Source organism: Somniosus microcephalus, chromosome 27 (assembly GCF_052327205.1).
Source record: "Somniosus microcephalus isolate GS21.2 chromosome 27, FLI_Smic_1.0, whole genome shotgun sequence".
Taxonomy (NCBI): Eukaryota; Metazoa; Chordata; class Chondrichthyes; order Squaliformes; family Somniosidae; genus Somniosus; species Somniosus microcephalus.
The window spans coordinates 25,912,758-25,932,679 of record NC_141013.1 but is presented as its reverse complement, the minus strand read 5'-3'; the positions used below and the strand labels follow the sequence as shown (position 1 = coordinate 25,932,679).

Sequence of the window (19,922 nt, the reverse complement as noted above, 5' to 3'; positions counted from 1 at the left end):
CAAACAGAATTGAGAGAAATGATCAAATATTTTGTTTGTGATGTTGGTTGATGGATAAATATTGGCCAGGACACCAGGAGAACTCTCCCTGCTCTTCTTTGAATAGTACCGTGAGATATTTTATGTCCGCCTGAGAGCGCACTTGGGGCCTCGGTTTAACATCTCATCTGAAAGACGGCAACTCCAACAATGCAGCATTCCCTCAGTACTCTACTGAAGTGTGGAGATGCCGGAGTTGGACTGGGGTGGACAAATGTAAGAAGTCACACAACACCAGGTTATAGTCCAACAGCTTTATTTGAAATCACAAGCTTTCGGAGCGCTGCTCCTTCTTCAGGTGAAGGAGGAGCAGCCCTCCTGCCTCTCTTTCCCCCCCTCCTGCCTCTCCACATCACCTGAAGAAGGAGCAGCGCTCCGAAAGCTTGTGATTTCAAATAAAGCTGTTGGGACTATAACCTGGTGTTGTGTGACTTCTTACATTACTCTACTGAAGTGTCAGCCAGGATTATTGTTGTGTTTGTGTGTTGATAGAGACACTGAAGACAGGAGTTGGTTTGATAGGTGTTTACTAAACGAAGTCTGGAGGGGAACTAACGGATACAACACAATATACAGGCTTATATAGCCTGAGTGGCCATTACCGGCATTACAGTACACATGGGGCTCTTAAAAGGCACATACACTACAATTCCTCCCCTTTTAGCTAACCAGTACATAATATTTTAAGTAATTATTAATTACATGTTATACAAAAAATAATCTACACATTGCTGCAGTTAATTAATTATAAGTCAGTCTCTCTGGAGGCTTCCTGACTCGGTCCGGATAACGCCTCGGTGGTGTAGTAGTTTCTGGTGGTGTAGTAGATTCTTTTGGCAAGGCTGATTCGGCTTGAATGCTAGTGTCGGGTTCATTGGGTTCCAGTATCACCGGATCGGAGGTAGATATGGGTATCTCTACTTCATCGTTAGGCGCATAGAGTTGTGGTATAGGTTGTCCCTTTTCGGATGACTCTATGATTTGGTCAGCATGGCGCCTTATTATGCTTTCTCCGATGTCCACGGTATACATCAGCGGTCCTAGTCGTGTGCAGATAGTTCCAGGCTGCCATTTCTCGGTACGGTAGTCCCGGGCCAAAACTTGTTGACCTATCTGGAAGGTTCTAGTTGGCCTTTCATTCATGCCTTGAAATTGCCGGTTCTCCACATCCCTTCTGATGTTGGGCTTGATCAAATCCAGCCGGCATCTTAGGCTTCTATTGAAGAACATCATGGCGGGAGTTTGGTTGGTAACCATATGTGTTGCATTCCTGTATGCGAACAAGAAGTTATCCACCTTGTGCTGAAGTTATATGTCTTCAAGAAGGCCATAAAGGCCATGGGTAATGAAGGTCTGGACAAACCTTTCAGCCAATCCATTGGTGGCGGGATGGTATGGGGCGGACGTGTAGTGCTTAACCCCATTGTTTTTTTTAAGAACTTCCCGAATTCTTCGGACACAAATTGCGGTCCATTATCAGAACAGATCTGTTCCGGCAGCCCATTCCTGGCAAATATGGTCCTTAATACTGTGATGGTTTTTTCCGTGGTGGTGGAGGACATCTTTATTACCTCCGACCACTTGGAGTGTGCATCAACCGCGATTAAGAACATTGAGTCCATAAATGGACCAGCAAAGTCGATGTGTACCCTTTGCCAGGGAGATGAGGGCCACTCCCATAGATGTAGAGGGGCTTGGGGTGGAGCGTTTTGGACCTTCTGGCATCCTAGGCAGCTCTTGGTCATTTCTGCTATGTCTCTATCGATACCTGGCCACCATACAAACGCTCTGGCTAGGTTCTTCATTTTCACTCCACCCAGATGCCCCTCGTGAAGCTCCTTTAGCACTTTATCCTGGAGTTTGGGTGGAATCACCACTCTGGATCCACACATCAAGGTTCCTCGGCATACTGACAGCTGTTCTCTTCTTTGCGAGAATGCTGGCAACAGTGGTTCGCCATGTGCTGGCCATCCCTTCACCGTTAAGTCGTAGACTCGTTAGAGAGTCGGGTCATTTCTCGTTTCCTTTTCAATGGCAGAATTTGTTACTGGTAGACATTCCACTATGGTTGAGTGGAACATCTCCACTGGGTCTACTGTAGGTGCCTCTTCTACCGTTGGCAACGGTAGGCGTGATAAACAGTCAGCATTCCCATGCTGTTTTGATCCTTTGTATTCTATGTTGTATTGGTGTGCCCCTAGAAAAAGGGACCACCTCTGTAGCCTTTGCGCTGTCATAATGGGAGCACCCTTTTTAGGGTTGAATATGGAGATGAGGGGTTGATGCACAGTCAACAAGGTAAATTTTTGTCCGTGTAGGTAATGGTTGAATTTCTTCACTCCCCATACCAGGCTGCGTGCTTCCCTGTCGATTTGGGCATAGTTACGCTCAGCTGAGTTCAATGAGCGTGACGCAAAAGCTAATCGTCCGTTCCGAGCCATCAGGGAATTTATGCGATAATACTGCTCCTATGCCGTAAGGGGATGCATCGCACGCCAGTCTGATTGGCAGTGATGGGTTGTAATGAGCCAAAACTTCTTTGGACGTGATGAAGTCTTTGCATTTATGGAAGGCACGTTTACAGTCTTCGCTCCATTTCCAAATTACTCCTGTTTGTAGCAGTTCATTAAGAAGGTGTAGAAGAGTTGATAAGTTCGGTAAAAATTTATGATAGTAATTTATTAATCCCAGGAACGACCTTAATTGTGAAACATTTTCAGGTGCTGGGGCTTTTATGACCGCTTCAATTTTTTCAGGTGACTTATGCAACCCTTCCTTATTAATTATGTGGCCACAATATGATATTTGATTTTGGAAAAATTCGCACTTGGGGCGATTTGCTCGTAGGCCCCGTTCTCTCAGCCTAGTGAGCACCTGCTCCAAATTGGCACGGTGCTCGTTGTCGTTTTCTCCTGTTACAAGGATGTCGTCTAGGTAGCATTGAGTCCCCGGAATCCCTTGGAGGACTTGCTCCATAGCTCTTTGCCAGATAGCTGGAGCGGATGCTACTCCGAAAACCAGTCGATTGTACTGGTACAGACCTTTGTGTGTATTTATCGTGAGATTTTTTAAAGAGGCCTCTTCAACCTCCATCTGTAGATATGCCTGTGCCAAGTCAATTTTGGTGAAACGTTTCCCTCTGGATAGTGAGGCGAAAATATCTTCTATCCTCGGAAGAGGATACTGTACCGTGTGAAGGACCGGGTTTACAGTCACCTTGAAGTCTCCACAGATGCGAATTTTTCTCTCTTCTTCAGATTTATCATTATTCAATGCTTTCTTCATGACTGGAACGATGGGTGTTGCCCACTCGCCTCCAATCTATTTTGGATAATACGCCTGCATTTTCCAAATTCTCCAGCTCTGCCTCGACTGCTGGACGAATTGCATATGGCACTGGTCTTGCTTTAAAAAACTTGGGAATTGCTGCATCTTCCACTTTTATTGAGGTGGTGATGCCTTTCAAGGTTCCTAGTTTCTCTTGAAACACTTCTTTGGCGTTGGCCAAGATGTCTTTTAATCGTTCAGGTATGACGTCATCATCGTTTTTTTTCTTACTGGTCACCGTCAGTGCCTGAATGGAGTGCCAGTCTAAACGTATTTTCCTGATCCATTCACGTCCTTACAGCGGTGGGCCACCATCTTGTAGAATGTATAAATACAACTTTTGTATTTCCTTGCCGTTGTATACAACAGGCACCCTTATTTTTCCTTTGGGGTATGCTTTCTGCCCCGTATATGTTTTCAAGATAATGGATGTGTCTTTTAAAGGTATATGCGGAAATAGCCTCTCGTAATCCCGTCGATTTATTACGGTCAGAGCTGATCCTGTATCTAGCTCCATTTTAACTGGGGACCCTGCTATCGTGAGGGTAACCCAAATGGTCTGGTAATCATCTTTGGCAATTACATTATGTAATTTGAGACAGCTTAGTCTCTTGTTTTCGGAGTTGCTATCGCTCTTCTGGTCTTCGGAGCTACTGTCCATCATCATTTGCACCTTTCTGTACTTTTCTTTATTGATTTTTTTTTTCCTGTCTGTGGATTTATTTTGTCCAGATCGGCATACCCGTGCAATGTGTCCAATCTTTCCGCGTTGCCTGCATGCTTTGTCCTTGAACCAGCAGTCCCTCTGGTCATGGGCGGATCTGTCGCAGCGATAACATCTCTCGAAACCCTGTGTCATTTCATGGGTGCCGAAGTCCTGTGTCTTTTGTTGTATTTCTGCAGCTCCTCTTGCGGCTGCTTCGTATGATACAGCCATACTGAAAGCCTTGTCCAGTGTTAAATCTTTTTCAGAAAGCAGCCTTTTCTGTGTTCCTTCACTTAAGAGACCGCAGATGCTTTTGTCTCGAAGATAATCTGCTAGTCCTGCCCCGAATTGGCAGTGTTTTGATAGCTTTCTTAATTCGGTGAGGTAATCAGCGTTACTTTCATTCTTGTGTTGATTTCTCTTGAAGAATTTGAATCGTTCCGCTATCAGCAGCGGTGTTGGGTTTAAGTGCTCCTGTAGGGTATCAACAATTTCTTTAAAATCCTTGTCCTTTGGTTTGGCTGGAGTGATTAAATTTCGTAACAGCCCGTATGTCTTTGCGCCCATTAGATTTAGCAGTACTGAAGTTTTTTTTTCCATCTTCTATTCCATTTGCAGTGCAATATACCTCCACTCTTTCCACATATGTGGTCCAATCCTCTATCTCGCTATCAAAAGCATCAATATTGCCAGACTTAGGCATCTTAGAAAAGATATGGCGCTTCCCGCGCTTTTTTTTTCCTGCAGAAAAGATATGGCGCTTCCCACGCTTTCCCGCCGCTGCTGCCGATGACAACGCTGTTTCCCGCGGTTTCCGTTCTTTTTTTATTTATTTATTTACAGTTGGAGACTCGTTCCCGCCGGACTTTCTCTCTAGGTCTGAACACCGACCTGTTTGCAGCGCCGGCCGTCTCCCGAGTGCTCCCTCCCCATCTGTTACTGCTTGCCTCCGCTTTCGCTGCTTGGCCCAGCTGTAGAACCAGCCGCTGGAGCCCCAGCCTGACGCCCAGGAAGGATTAGCGCAGTACCTGCCACCAGCTTGGCCAGCTGGTGAAACAACAGCTTTTTTCACTTTCTTGATTCTTCTGGACGCCAGAGGAATCGATGTCCTTGAGGTGCTGCCGAATTGCAGGTAAGTCCGTTTCCACTTCGTCGCCACTGTTGTGTCTGTGTGTTGATAGAGACACCGAAGACAGGAGTTGGTTTCATAGGTGTTTACTAAACAAAGTCTGGAGGGGAACTAACGGATATAACACAATATACAGGCTTATATAGCCCGAGTGGCCATAACCGGCATTACAGCACACATGGGGCTCTTAAAGGCACATACACTACAATTATGTGCTTAATTCCTGTAGTGGGACTTGAACCCATGGCCTTCTGACTCAGAGGCGAGAAGAGTGCTACCACTGAGCCAAGGCTGACACCATTACTAATGGAACCTTGAGCATGGCTGGCGGGAAACAAGGCTGCAAACAATTTAAGTGAACAAGCACATTCCCCCTTCCATTTAAATCACCATGGAGCAATAGTACCATGAGCCTTAATCTCTTATGTTCATCCCTTCATAGAAAAGACAGCTGTTCGCTCGCAGGTTGCTTCTTCAATTGCTGCCAGTGCTTTTTAAAAAAAACTGTCTGTTCAGGTCTCAAGATTTGCAGCAGATGGCGGATACTGCGCTGAGTGGATTACACCTCAGCCCATTCCTAAAACCCAATAAAGGGAAAGGGCAAGGGGACTTGCTCCCCTCACCCATCCTTCTGACTGTAGGAGACCAGTTTATTGATCTGCACTGTCCAGGGATTAATCAACATGCAATAAAACTAAACAAGATTTTTACTTATACGTACAATTTTTCTCAACCTAGAGAATAAGGGGAGCGAGCAGAAAGATTACAGACTCCGTGCAGCCCGGGAAAAATGAAGTCTACACGGGAACATCCTGCATTTCCCAGCATACATTGCAGCCTATCAGGCACATGCAAAGTCCAAAGTGCAGACCACTGTGACAAGTAATCTTTCAGTTACCATTTTTAAAGAATGTAATTTTGGCTGATACAAGGTTCACAAAGAAGATGATTATCTACAGAGCCATGAAAAAAATGATAGAATTAAAAACCCTCCGAAATTAAACTCCTAAATCACTCTTTATACCATAGCAGCAAATCTCCCCTTTTGGTAAAAGTTTAACATTAGTGATTCTGCTTCCCCAGTGGGACAGAGTTTGTCCAGCAAACAGCGGAGCCATATGGACCAGGGAAGTCCCAGAGTCAACCCCCAGTCTGTACTGTTACCTGATATCAGCCAGAGTGGCAGCAGAGGGAATAAAACTGCCCTTTGCTTAGGAAGGGAAAAATTAGCCAGGGTCCCCACTCCTGATCACTATCTACAGAACTTTGCAGGAATTGTGCAGATACCAGGCAAGAACAAATTTGGGCACACTGGATTGCCCCCTCCCAATTGTAGAAAAGCCAGTCAAGACCCACACATGAACGACAGTCACCAGGGAGAGGTGCTGGTGGGTGTCCAGTGCCCGTGGACCTGTATCCCAGCAGGAGGGGAGGGGGAAAATTGGCAACAAAACTCAGTACTTATCTATTTATATGCATCTCCTTTATAGCTGAATTTAAAAAATAAGAATGCGGGTATACATTTACACTGGCTATGTTGCTTACCTTGCAATTCAGAGGGTTTGTCAAGCTGTTCATCTGGTAAAGACTGTGAAATGCTTTCAGCCTCTCCTTTGTCTGAACTGAGTACCTCCACATCCGAACCCTAATCAAAGGAGATCATTAGTTAACAAGTACCACTTTAATCAATTAAAAAAAAAGCAAAACCCTGGCATCAATGAGGTAGCTTGTGACTTTCCGCTCAGAGATCAATTTGAAAGTCTGCTTTTAATAGCCCGGAATTTGCAGCCCATGGCAAAGCAACGGCGATCGCCATTGACCTCGAAGAAAGCTGCCCACAAAGATCTTGTGATCTCTCTGGCGAAAACTTTAGCTTTCTTGACCTTAATTTGGTTGCAGTGCTGTCAGAAGGGGATCCCCAGAGTACATTAGCAGTGATGTCATCAAGCTGTCTAAGCAGCCAATCACATTTTGAGAATTCTCACAGACAGCAAACCAGGAAATAAAAAGCACTGATTATCATTTTACTTTTAATTTTTTTTTTTTATAAAGAGAGCAAAATATGATTGGGACATACACATGGGGTTAAGGTAGAAGCTGAAATATAAACAAACTTAAAAAAAGTCATTTTTATCCTAATGGAGAAATTTGACATTCCACAAATATAAAATTAGTTTTTCAGGGCCAGAACGGTTGTTCAGCAGTCAATACGGCATTAAAACACTAGTCAAACCTATTTCAACAAGGCTTAATTTTTTGTGGGGTGTTTAACAGCGATATTAGAGCGGAAAAAGGGAAGTTTTTGTCAGTTCAAGTGATTTCACTGATTGCCGGCTCTGGGGAGTTCCACAGCGCAGCCTGCGTCAGAGCAGGGATTGACTGACCACAACTTCAGGATTTCCACGAAGTATATCGCCGATCCTTCATCATCGCTGGGTCAAAATCCTGGAAACTCCCTACCTAATAGCACTGTGGGAGTCCCTTCACCAGACGGACTACAGCGGTTGAAGGTGGCGGCTCACCACCACCTTCTCAAGGGCAATTAGGGATGGGCAATAAATGCTGGGCTTGCCAGCGATGCCCACATCCCATAAACAAATTTTTAAAAAAAATCTTGCATACGCTAAATCCTGAAGTTACGGTCGGTTTCAAAGGGGTAATAACAGCAAACACTGAAAGGTTCACAGTCATCACCACCGCAAAATCCGGGTCTTTGTCTTTTACGCTAAACAATCAATGGGGATTCAAGATAGCTCCTGGGCTGGCAGCTCCTTTCTGAGCTGCTCTTTTCTTCAACTGTATCCATGGTCACCTATTAACATCTTTTGCCCTTTCTTCCCCCAATCTCCTTTCTTCCATTGCTTAAGATACCCTGCCTCGGATAGTGAAGACATTTCAGCCCAAACTACAAATTCAAACTACAAGTTTAAAGCTCCCCCTGCAGAGTCCACTGCCCATCCCCCGACCCGGCGTGTCTTTGTTCTCTTTCAACTGCCGGAACTCTGCTGAAACTTGACCTCCATCACTGGATTCCTCGTGAACAGGACTGCGTTGACTACACGGTTTGACTCAGTGGCTGTGGCGCTGCTCTGTTTTTCAGTCACTTCAAGTCTTAAGCTGCGGAATTCTTTTGTCAAATTGGTTTCCGATCTCCTGGACTTCTCTGGAGATTTACACAACGTTTCTGCTTTGAACTATACTGGATTACACTACGTTTCTGCACTGGACTACACTGGATTACACTGTAAGACTTACTTGCTATGTCCCTATCTCTGCTGCTAAAAGATTTTTACCTTTAAACTGCGGCTATGTCTCTGCTGAACTGGTTCTATTGGTTTTTCAGCTCTGCTGGCTTGTAGGTAGCAGCTGTGCTCCACTTGCTGTCCTCGTTCTACCGGCTTTGCTGGTCGCTGGCTCGTGGTTTTACTTTTTCTCCGCCGCTTCGATCTACGGTGACCTCCAATTTGCGTCAATTTAGCCATCATCTTTCTGCACCGCTACCGACTCTCATTCCTACGGCAACAACCTCCATCCTTGAACTCTCTACCCTTCAAATAGCTTCTGGACTTTACTCACCTGCCTTGGACAGCGGCTCGTCGATGCTCCGTACCGGCCCCATCCTGCTTATGTTGGCTTTGTCCTTCCACAGGACCTCTGACTTTGACCTTGGTCTCCCTACTATTATCTCCAACCTATTCCTTGCTACCAGGAAATATGTATTCCATTAATTATTACGTTTAAACAGGCCTATGTAACCTGAGCTTTTCCAGTGTCTATTTGCGTGCGCACTTTGGCTGCTGTCTGGACCCGAGCCACAATACTTTTCCACTTTACCCCCTTCTTTTCCTTTCTCTCTATCCCTCCCTGACCACTCTCTCCTGTCGTCATACCTCCTTTCATCTCTCCTCTCTCAGATACTCTGCCCTCCCAAATCCCTACCCCAATCCTTCATTGCTCTTCGACCTTCCTACTCTCCTGCCGCCGTCCCAGGCTTGACTCCCTCTTAGATAAGCCGACAGCTTCCCTCTGTCCCTCTCTTGGCATCCTACGAAGGGCCCAATCGAGGCACTCGTCGCTGCCGCCTTATGAGCAGCAACCCCAACTGTCCCATACTCTCTCGATGACCTTCCCGCCCAGCGCGCCCACTGGAGGCAAATCTTGCCAATCTCTTCCCCATCCAACTCATCCTCCCCAGCGCTGACCCTGTGGACACTGGCAGTGGGGCAACCATCACTGACCCTCTCCGCATCTTATAGAATGTCCGTAGACTTGCGAACATGGCCCTTGCCATCCATGAGCTTATCATGGATGATTACATCGACATCATGGCCCTGACGGAAACTTGGTTGAGGGGTGATGACACCTTATCCTTAAATGAAGCCTCCCTGCCTGGCTACACCTTCCACCACTTGCCCCACTCAGACCGCCGTGGTGGCGGTGCGGGTCTCATCACCAAATCATACCTTGGTCTGTCCCCCTACTCCTCCGGCACTTTCTCCTCCTTTGAGCATCTCACCTTATTCCACCGCTCATTTAAAATTCTTGTTCGCTACCAAGTACCATAAAAATGTTATTACCAAGATATCTTCACTGCTCGCCTCCCTCAGCACCGAATGACTTCTCAACCTCGGTGATTTCAACCTCCATCTCAATTCATCATGCTCTCTCTCCTCCGAGTTCACTAGCCTCCTATCCTCCCTTTATCTCTCCCTCCATGTAAACTCCCCAACCCATATTCACAGCCACCCCCCTCAACCTTGCCATCTCTTGTGGCCTCGCTACTCCCTTCGTGTTAATCGCGGATAAGGCCATCTCTGAGTATCGCTCTCCACCCACATCCCCCTTCCACCCCCCACCCTACTTCCTTCTGTGTCTGACCCTGGGAAACATTCCCTCACATCTCTCTTACAACTGCACTTATGAAATCCCAACTGTCCAACCTTTGGCCCTCTATTCACCATGACATTTTTGCAGCTCCGGTCTGCTCAGCCACACCCTCACCACCACCTTTGATGCCCTAGTCCCTATTAAAACAATTACTCTCTCACCCTGGTACAGCCCTCATCTTCGCTCCCTTAAGTCTAAGAGACGCAGACTTGAACAGATATGGTGGACAACTGGATTAACCATTCATCGGCAAATCTGGCTGGACCACATAAAGCATTATCGGGTTCTGCTCTCGTCTGCTAAAATTGCTCACTATTCCCGAATCATTCTGGAATGCAAAGATAAACCCCGGCTCCTATTCTCTACTGCTAACCGTCTTCTTAAACCCCTCTCCCCTGTCTCCTCCACCCTCACCTCCGACAACAAGTGTGAGGAGGTCATGGACTTCTTTGTCTCTAAGATTGAGACCATTCAGCTGCCTCTGCCACATCCCTTCCTTCCCCTATCCCACCGGGCCAAACTTCCTCTAAGGTTCCCCCTGCCCTAGCCCTGAACTCACATCTTTCTCCCATTTCTCTCCGATCACCCCTCATGACCTCTCCACGCTCATCTTGTCCATGAGACCCACTTCCTGCTCCCTCGACCCTATTCCCACCAAACTGCTGACCCTCCAACTTCCTTTTCTGACTCCCATGTTAGCTAACATTGTTAATGGTTCTCCCTCCTCAGTTACTGACCCATTCTCCCTCAAATCTGCTGTCATCACCCCTCTCAAAAAACCAACCCTTGACCGCACTGTCCTTGCAAAATACCGCCCCATCTCCAACCTCCCTTTCCTCGCCAAAGTCCTTGAACGTGTTGTCGCCCCCCCAAATCCGTGCCCATCTTTCCCGCAATTTCATGTTTGAATCCCTCCGATCAGGTTTCCACCCTTGCCACAGTGCCGAAACGGCTCTCAGTCACAAATTACATCCTTTGTGACTGTGACAAAGGTAAACTATCCCTCCTCGTCCTTCTTGACTTGACTTGACACAGTTGACCACTCCATCCTTCAACGCCTCTCCACCGTCGTCCAGCTGGGTCAGACTACACTTGCCTGATTCCATTCTTATCTATCTAATTATAGCCAGAGAATCACCTGCAACGGCTTCTCTTCCCGCTCCCGCATTGTTACCTCTGGTGTCCCCTGAGGATCTATCCTTGGCCCCCTCCTAGTTCTCATCTACATGTTGCCCCTTGGCGACATCATCCGAAAACACAGCGTCAGTTTCCACATGTGTGGTAAACCACTTTTATCGTTCACTATCGTTACACTATAGTTATCACTGTTATATCGTTACTCTATGGTTATCACTGTTCACACTGTTGTATCACTATACGAGGTCGCCTCTTGTCACGCTGCTATACCTGGGCTGACCACTGCTGACTCCGCCCATGACTCCACCTACCTGCCCAGGTATAAAGGTAGTCGACTGGCTGGCATTCCTCCTTGTTGTATCCGATCACCCACGAGGGTGGGCTCTGTTATTTAGCCAATAAAAACCTATAGTTACTTTCTTAACTCGTCGCTTTTCATTGGATGAATTGATAGGTATATCAACATGTACGCTGACAACACCCAGCTCTACCTCACTACCACTTCCCTCAACCCCTCCACAGTGTCTAAATTGCCAGACTGCTTGTCCAACATCCAGTTCTGGATGAGCAGAAATTTTCTCCAATTAAATATTGGGAAGACTGAAGCCATTGTTTTCGGTCCACGCCACAAACTCCGTTCCCTAGCCCCTGACTCCATCCCCCCTCCCTAACACCTGGCTGAGGCTAAACCACACGGTTGGCAACCTTGGGTCATATTTGACCCTGAAATTAGCTTCCGACCACATATCCGCAACATAACAAAGACCGCCTATTTCCACCTCCGTAACATCGTCCGTCTCCGCCCTTGCCTTAGCTCATCCGCTGCTGAAACCCTCATCCATGCCTTTGTTACCTCTAGACTTGACTATTCCAACGCACTCCTGGCCGGCCTCCAACATTCTACCCTACATAAACTTGAGGTGATCAAAAACTCGGCTACCAGTGTCCTAACTCGCACCAAGTCCCGTTCACCCATCACCCCTGTGCTCGCTGACCTACACTGGCTCCCGGTTAAGCAACGCCTCGATTTCAAAATTCTCATCCTGGTTTTCATGGCCTCGTCCCTCCCCATCTCTGTCATCTCCTTCAGCCCCACAACCACCACCCCACCCCCTCCCGCCGAGAAATCGGCGCTCCTCTTAATTCTTCCCTCGAGCTACCTCTTTAACCAAGTTTTTGGTCACCTGCCCTAATTTATCCTTTTGTCCTTTTATACTCCTGTGAAGCGCCTTCAGACGTTTTACTACGTTAAAGGTGCTATATAAAGGTGCTATATAAATACAAGTTGTTGTTGTTTTTACTTGGGTTCGAGGTCACTGACTACTCCACAAGTGGATTTCACTTTCCCTACAATCCAGAGTGTATCTTTACCTTCCCAACATCTAAGTAATTGATGGCGAGATCCGGAGTACAATGGAAAACCCACTGTGTATCATGTGTCACCACGATTCTCCTCTCTGCAATAGCCAGACTGAATATACTATCAAACTGAGAGTTCAGCTATAAACCATCAGGCACGTTATTTGAATGTAGAACATATTCAGTGCAAAACAGTATATTTACAAAATTTGCTATCCTTCACAGTACATATATCAGAACAGTAACAATGTCCCCTGAGCTAGCTCTCATCATAATTAGATCCCTAAAAATGACAGCTCAGTTCTTGAATGCAGCCATGCGACCATGAAGTCAAGCTAGCCCAGGCCCTCTGCTGGCAGGAGGCTGGGCCTAATTCTCTAACCTGTGCCAGATATCTTGACCGACTTTTTGCAAGATCCTTTGAAGATACATCAGAACAAAAAAGCATGATATGCTGTATTTCTCATAACCGTTTATTTCTCATAACCATTTAAACAATGCTTTAAAATGACACATGGGATATATTAGCCTCTTAGACAGAAATATTTGTAATAATTGGAGAGCCATCAAAGGTAGTACAAAACAGATACAATGCACCCCACTGTCTCAGCATTCGATCAACATTTAATATCAAAAGCATGCTTTGTTTCAACAGGAATCAGTCACAGACTCAATGGCTGGAATTCTGCTGTTTAGACACGCTGATTTTAACTCCACAGCGTGCGTTGACGTTACGAACAGGTTCCCCACCCGGAAGTCAGCCTGACTGACAGGCTGGCTTCCAGTCAGGCGGGAACACTTGAGAAGCGGCTGCAACCCCAGGTAGCTGCAACTCCCGACCCGGGTGGGGGAAGCTTGGGGGGGCGGGGGGGCCGGGATGAAGCATTCTTGCTCCTCCCGGCCCACAAGGATTGCTCCCAGAGGCTGTCCTCACCTCACTGCAGCTGCCGGGAAGCCCGAGGCCTGGGAACCCCGGCTGGCCACAGTTAAACCTGCACAGCAGGTTAAATCCGAGGCTTCTAGCCTTATTATAATATTTTAAAAGTGTCAATCCGCCTCCTGGGAGCAGGTTGGCTGCCCGTTCCCCATCTCGCCTCTGTTAAAACCGTAAGCGGGCAGGTTGGGGTTGGGATTCAGGTGTTTAACACTTTAACCTCCCACCCAATCCCAACTCACCCGTTATTTTGGGTTAAAATTCACCCCAATGATACATGAACATTCCCCATCAATACTCTTTCAGGCAACTCTTCTGGGTTCCCAAATCCATGTACAATGGCAGCAAACACTCCATTTACACCAAGATTTCCAAAACTATGCATGTCTCCACCTTGTCCTGATGATGCGAATATTAGCTGGGGTGCAATGGAAATTCCCTTCAGAAAACAGCTAACAGGAACCCTGTGTGTACTGTTCCTAGGAACTTATCACTAATTCGGCCAGCATGGGCACAGTATAGATCACATACAATTTGGCCCTTCAGATCCAATCCAATATATAGTGACATAGTTTAAAAACCAGCAGATGTTTACTTGCTGAAAAAGTTCAATCAAATGAGTTAGGATTTGTTTCACCGGATACTAAACTGCCATAGAGCAAGACAGTGATAGCACATTTAACCAGAAGCTATATGTTTTTATAATAGGTTACTTTCAACAATTAATTCAAAAGCAATAAGGAATAATGTGCACAAACAAAAAGGGGGGGTGGGTTAAATACACCGACAATTATAAGAACACAAAGGTGAAACTAAATCTTTAAAATATTCACAATTGCCAATATGTCCAGCTTTTTAAAACAAATTCAAAACAGTGAGCCTTATGGAATGAGTGTGTTTTTCTTATGATTTACTATGAATATTAATGGAATTTTATCCACTGTGGCAATGGTTATAATATTTAACCACAGCGGGCAGTATCAACAATTCAATTACTGAATACAACACAAAATCTTTGGGCAGTTTATAGCACCGATTGGCCAAAAATGTCCTCATGCTTCAACAATCCACTGAATACTATCAAAACAATCAGCTGGCACAATGATACTTGGTATCCATTCACTGGAAAGCACTTCAGAACATCTTAAAACTTCACATCACTCATTGAATAGACATACTGGGCTAGGATTTCCTCATAATATTCGGCGCAAAAACAGCAGTGTTGCGCTAGGTTTTTCTCAGAAAATTCATGCATGTTTTACACCAGAACCTCTATGCACAAAGTTCCTCAATCATTAGCACCACTCCTAAGTTACATCCTCCAAAATCCTAAAATCCCAATGAGCTCATTAACATAGCAAAAGCCCATTCTGAACGGGCGTAAATTAACATCCAAAATTTAAACACAGCAGGACCCAAGGTCGCTATTTCTGGTGTTATAGCGATTTTATTTAAGTGACCTTTTATTTGCTTTTACCGAGACCTGCATTGTATTTTCTATATCTTTAAATGCCTTTATACAGCATCATAATCTGTTACATTAGAAATTGAAAAGCTTCCACAATTACATTTTCTTAAACATTCTGTGCTTACTGTACCATAAATGATAGTTTGATGGCTTCATACTTTAAATTTCATAACATCAATTAGATAAAGAGGGACTTAAAGAAGAAAGATGACATATAATCCAGGCTTTCCGCTGGCCCAGATTGTTTATGCTGGTTTTTACTCTGGTGTATGCGAACAAGATTCTCAGTAAATTTTTATGTAAGATTCCGTCTGCAAGATTGGCGTGGAAACTGGTGTGCATTTCCGCAGAAGTTAGACTGAGGAAATTCTGGCCCGGTATGTTCACGGCACCATTTTTCCTCATCCCAATTAAATACTTCCTGTAGCAATATTGCTATAAATATTTCTGGCCAATCCTACTTTTTAGCTTAAATACAATTAGGCTATTTTTGGATTCGTTTCACATTTATGTTAAGGGAAATTTACAAGTATTGTTGTATGTGAACAGGGCGCAGTGACATGATGGAATAAAGCCACATAGTTCTTAGAATAGGTCTTTTTTCATCCCCAACAGCAGCCATTTCAGCTTCTTAAATTCCAGGGTTCCGCTTATTAAATGGGGGAAGGCAAATGCAGGGGAAAATATTTTGAATATAAAAAAGGTAATCGCTTGTCTGAGCAATTACAAAAAAAGGTCACCATCACCATCTACAGTATGTAGTTGATATTTATCTCTGATCCCCCATCTTCAAGAAAACCACTTCTTTAGATCTGTCCAAATAGGGACTTGCAGATGACTGACCGCATTAGTGCAGATCAGCATAAATTCTTGTTCTGGGTGCCAACAATACGAACGTCAAACCCAGAAGTATCAGCTAAACACCACCCATCTGGTTATCTAGATTTCCCAGTTTAAATTCCTACTAATATTAGGATAGGATAGGATGGAAAGCCATGCTATTTTGTACAGTAAACTTCCCCACCTCTAAGATACACAACTACCTTCATCTTTAGAAACTAAAGAACAATAATAAATTTAACTAGAAATCACATCTCCCCATATGTCCCCGGTATTATTTCAATCTATTCTCACTGCTGTTCCAGTAAATGTGCATTTACATATACACTTGTACAGGGAAAAATACAGAAGATAATCACACTTAATGTCTATCCTGTAATAGTTTGGGCATGTCGGACAGCCACTCTAAGCACAACGGTAAGCAGAGACCACTATACCCTAATTCTGCACATGTTGGATCTATTTTTTTTTTTTTTTTTTAAAGTGTACAATTTGAATAATTTTCCAGGACTGGACTACTGACATTTAAAAAAAAGTAAGCAGCTTTGGAGTGTTATTTTAAACAACTGTTGTGATAGTTATTGAATATACAATACCCAATTTTGCTCATCACAAATGCTTTATCAGTTCTCAAACAATACATAATGCTTGGCTTTCCCTTGTACCGTATGATATATTTTAATCAGAAGCCCACTATACCTTTTTCTTTGTGGGATTCATTTTTAATTCTGAACAATTATAAAGATGTTGCATCAACTACATCAGCCTAGATGCAGATTCTCTGTGCTCCAGATAGAACGTAGCTGGGATTTTCCACAATATATCTGAAATGCTACACAATAACTATGCATAAGTGCATCTATTGTTTGCCATTTGGTACAAAATAAAAGCATAGCAAGATCATTAGTCAAGTGACCAGCACCAAATAAAGCTGTGTAAATATCAAACTGAATGTACTATGCAGACTAGTGTACAACCTGTAGGGACAGGGAGGGGAAAGATTTCCCCCATCGACCTATGGACAGCAAAATCGTAAACCCATTTATAAAGACCAGGGTCATGATTCTGTTAGAGTGCACAGAGGGAATCTTTCCTGGTTATTTTAAATGCCTGTTATTGCACATTCACTTCTTGCATCTCATGGTTTTTAAAAACTCAACTCTTCAAATGTTCAGATAGATGCAGAATTAAATATTATTTTGTAGTTAGTGATAGAACAAAAAAAATTGTATACTTCATGGTTAATTATGGTCCAACCACAGGATGATTCACTATCGCTGGAACTCGCTGACATCTTCCAAGCCCAGGTAACTGCAAAACAAAGTATATCAAAATTAACAAAAGAAAATCGAAGTTTAATTTAAGGCCAACACTTTGCGATACAACAAACATCTGGTTTAGACTATTGTTAATAACACTCCTAATCAATGAACCTAGAACCCAGACAATACTATCTGAACTAGACAGAACCCCCATAAAAAGCCAACGTTAACTTTACTCTTAATTTATGCAAAAAAAAATCCTTTATTTTATTAAAATTGTTTAACTCATACTACTGAATAATTCAAATTTATTCCAGCAACAAAAAAAAACTTTGGATTAATAGTAGACTGTACTGTAATAAGACTGTTTTTGTTCGAGGGGCCATGTGACCCATCTTTCCTCCCTGCATCTTATCTAGACGGCACGGTCGCTATTCACAGAAGCAGCTGCACACACCAAGTGTAAACTTAAAATAAAACTGGGGCTTTTAGCATTAATATATATATATACATCCTCATGATGACACCGCCAGTCTACAGCCACAAAAACAACTACAACTTGGATTTATATACCACCTTTAACGCAGTAAAACGTCACAAGGGGCTTCACAGGACCATTATCAAACAAAATTTGACACCGAGCCACATCAGGAGATATTAGGGCAGATAAGCGGTAGGTTTTAAGGATAGTCTTAAAAAGGAGGAAAGAGAGGCAGCAAGGTTTAGGGAGGGAATTCCAGAGCCCAGGGCCTTGGCAGCTGAAGGCACAGCCGCCAATGGTGGAGCAATTAAAATCGGGGATGCTCAAGAGGCCAGAATTGGAGGAGGGTTGTGGGACTGGAGGAGATTAGCGAGGCCATGGAGGGATTTGAAAACAAGGATGAGAATTCTGAAATCGAGGCGCTACTTAACCGGGAGCCAATGCAGGTCAGTGAACACAGGGGTGATGGGTGAACGGGACTTGGTACGGGTTAGGACGTGGGCAGCAGAGTTTTGGATGACCTCAAGTTTACGGAGGCCGGCCAGTCAAGTCTAGCGGTAACAAAGGCAAGCCAATCTAAAACTCGAGCATTCTAACGGCTACCAATATGAACATGAATTTAAAGCTACAAGACCACCATTTGCTGATTTTTTTTTTTAATGCACCCACCTTCCATGATGCACAAACCGCTTTAACAAATGGAAACAACATTGGATCAAGGATGCTGAGATAAGCATCCATTTAAACTGCATTTTTTTTCCTGGGCTAAATATCATACCCCAGAAGAAAAGGCAGATAAAGGTTCACCCAACTTTTCTCACCACCCCCCGCTATCTAACCGTTCAGAACACCTAGATTTGACTGACATTTAAAAAACCTTTTCTATTGCGTTACACTTTTAATTCAAAATGAAAATGGCACAGGAAACTCATAAAACCACTGTTAAAACAGTATATACGAAATGAAGCCAGTTTACTGCTACTTTTCATGATGTGAAGATTTCAGTCATAAACTTTATGATGCAATGCAGCTTTAAGCTGTTAATATAGCTTTTATTTGCACTGATTTGAGCATGCGATTTGATAGGAGTTGAAAACCTTTAGTACCCTCCGATTAAGTTTAATGCCACTTGTGGCAAAATTATACTATGCTGCTGCCATTTTAAATCTGCACTCATAAGATATTTCTAAAATTGTATGTCATTACCCTATGAAAGCAAAAAGTTGGATCTCACCTCTGTGTTTTATCTTTTCCCCAGTAACTATTGATCAGCAGCAATATATCAAAGCTGTAGCACACACGTGCCTGTGGTTTGCATTATCAAACTATTACATGATAAGCATGTCAAAAAGGAAGATTCTGATTATGGGCTTACAGTGCTTCTCAGGCAAAAGAAATTATGAGTTTCACTCAAGTCTCATGTTAAACAGGTGCATGATGCACAAACCGCTTTAACAAATGGAATCAAAATTGGATCAAGGATGCGGAGATAAGCATCCATTCAGACTATCACAGCCAATTTTAAAGAATCCATTTTTGGAGGCAAGAGGTCAAACTGGAGGAAAGATCGACAAGGATTGGAACTCTCCACCCAGGTGGCCTTGTAAATAATAGTCACTAATGTGCTGGTGACACAAAAGATCAGTACTGTACTTGCTCTTTTTAAAAATTACAGTGGAACCTTGATCACCCAGCATAATGAAGGATACTCTAATGGCTAATCATAATTGGTGAATAATTGAGTTGGAGCTCCATGCTGCTAAAAGAACACACCATAGCCCCTGAACTGAAGTGGCAGTTCAAATTTTAAAAATTTTAAAAAGGTCCCAGCAAATATGACCCATCCTGAGGTCAATGATTCGATGCAGTGAGCTTTATTCCAAATGGATATTGTATCGCCCAGCCAAAGATGTGGCACAGCTTAACCAGTGTGTACATGGAAGTTTCACTGAAGTGCAAGACCCAACCCAAAGTTGCAGCCTAGAAGCTGAAAGAGATGACCTGACCACAAGCCCCAACTCCCATCAATCCAGTTTTCATATAATAATTATTAATATATATTTAAGAAATGCTCAAAAATTGGGGTTATTTTCACTGCGACAGAGAAGATTAAGGGAGTAACCCCTAATAAAGGTTTGCAAAATTATAAAATGTTTTGAGAGAGCAAAGTATTTTCGCTGGTTGGTAATTCAGTAGCAAGGGGGGGGCGTATAAATTCAGAATTGTCACAAGAAGGACAAAGGAGCAAGGTAGAAGATTTTTCCCCCCAGATGGTTATTAGAAATTGGAATTCCTTACCACAAAAAGCTATTGAAGTATATACAGTGATGTAAAAAGACTACTGAGCACTTGG

General features: G+C 43.9%; 1 protein-coding gene across 5 annotated transcripts in view; it reads right to left on the bottom strand.

Annotated features, from left to right (window-relative positions):
• ccpg1 (cell cycle progression 1) overlaps window positions 1–19,922 on the bottom strand; it is a 66,823-nt gene that overhangs the window by 42,393 nt on the left and 4,508 nt on the right. For all 5 annotated transcript variants that reach the window (XR_015073829.1, XM_085968770.1, XM_085968771.1 and 2 more), the window contains exons 2-3: window positions 17,061–17,137; window positions 6,747–6,846 (exon numbers count right to left, since the gene is read on the bottom strand). Coding sequence is in view for 4 of the 5 variants with exons in the window: in XM_085968770.1 (XP_085824896.1) it covers window positions 6,747–6,846; window positions 17,061–17,120 (160 nt within the window). In the remaining variant the exon portion in view is untranslated. The remainder of the gene's footprint in view (window positions 1–6,746; window positions 6,847–17,060; window positions 17,138–19,922) is intronic.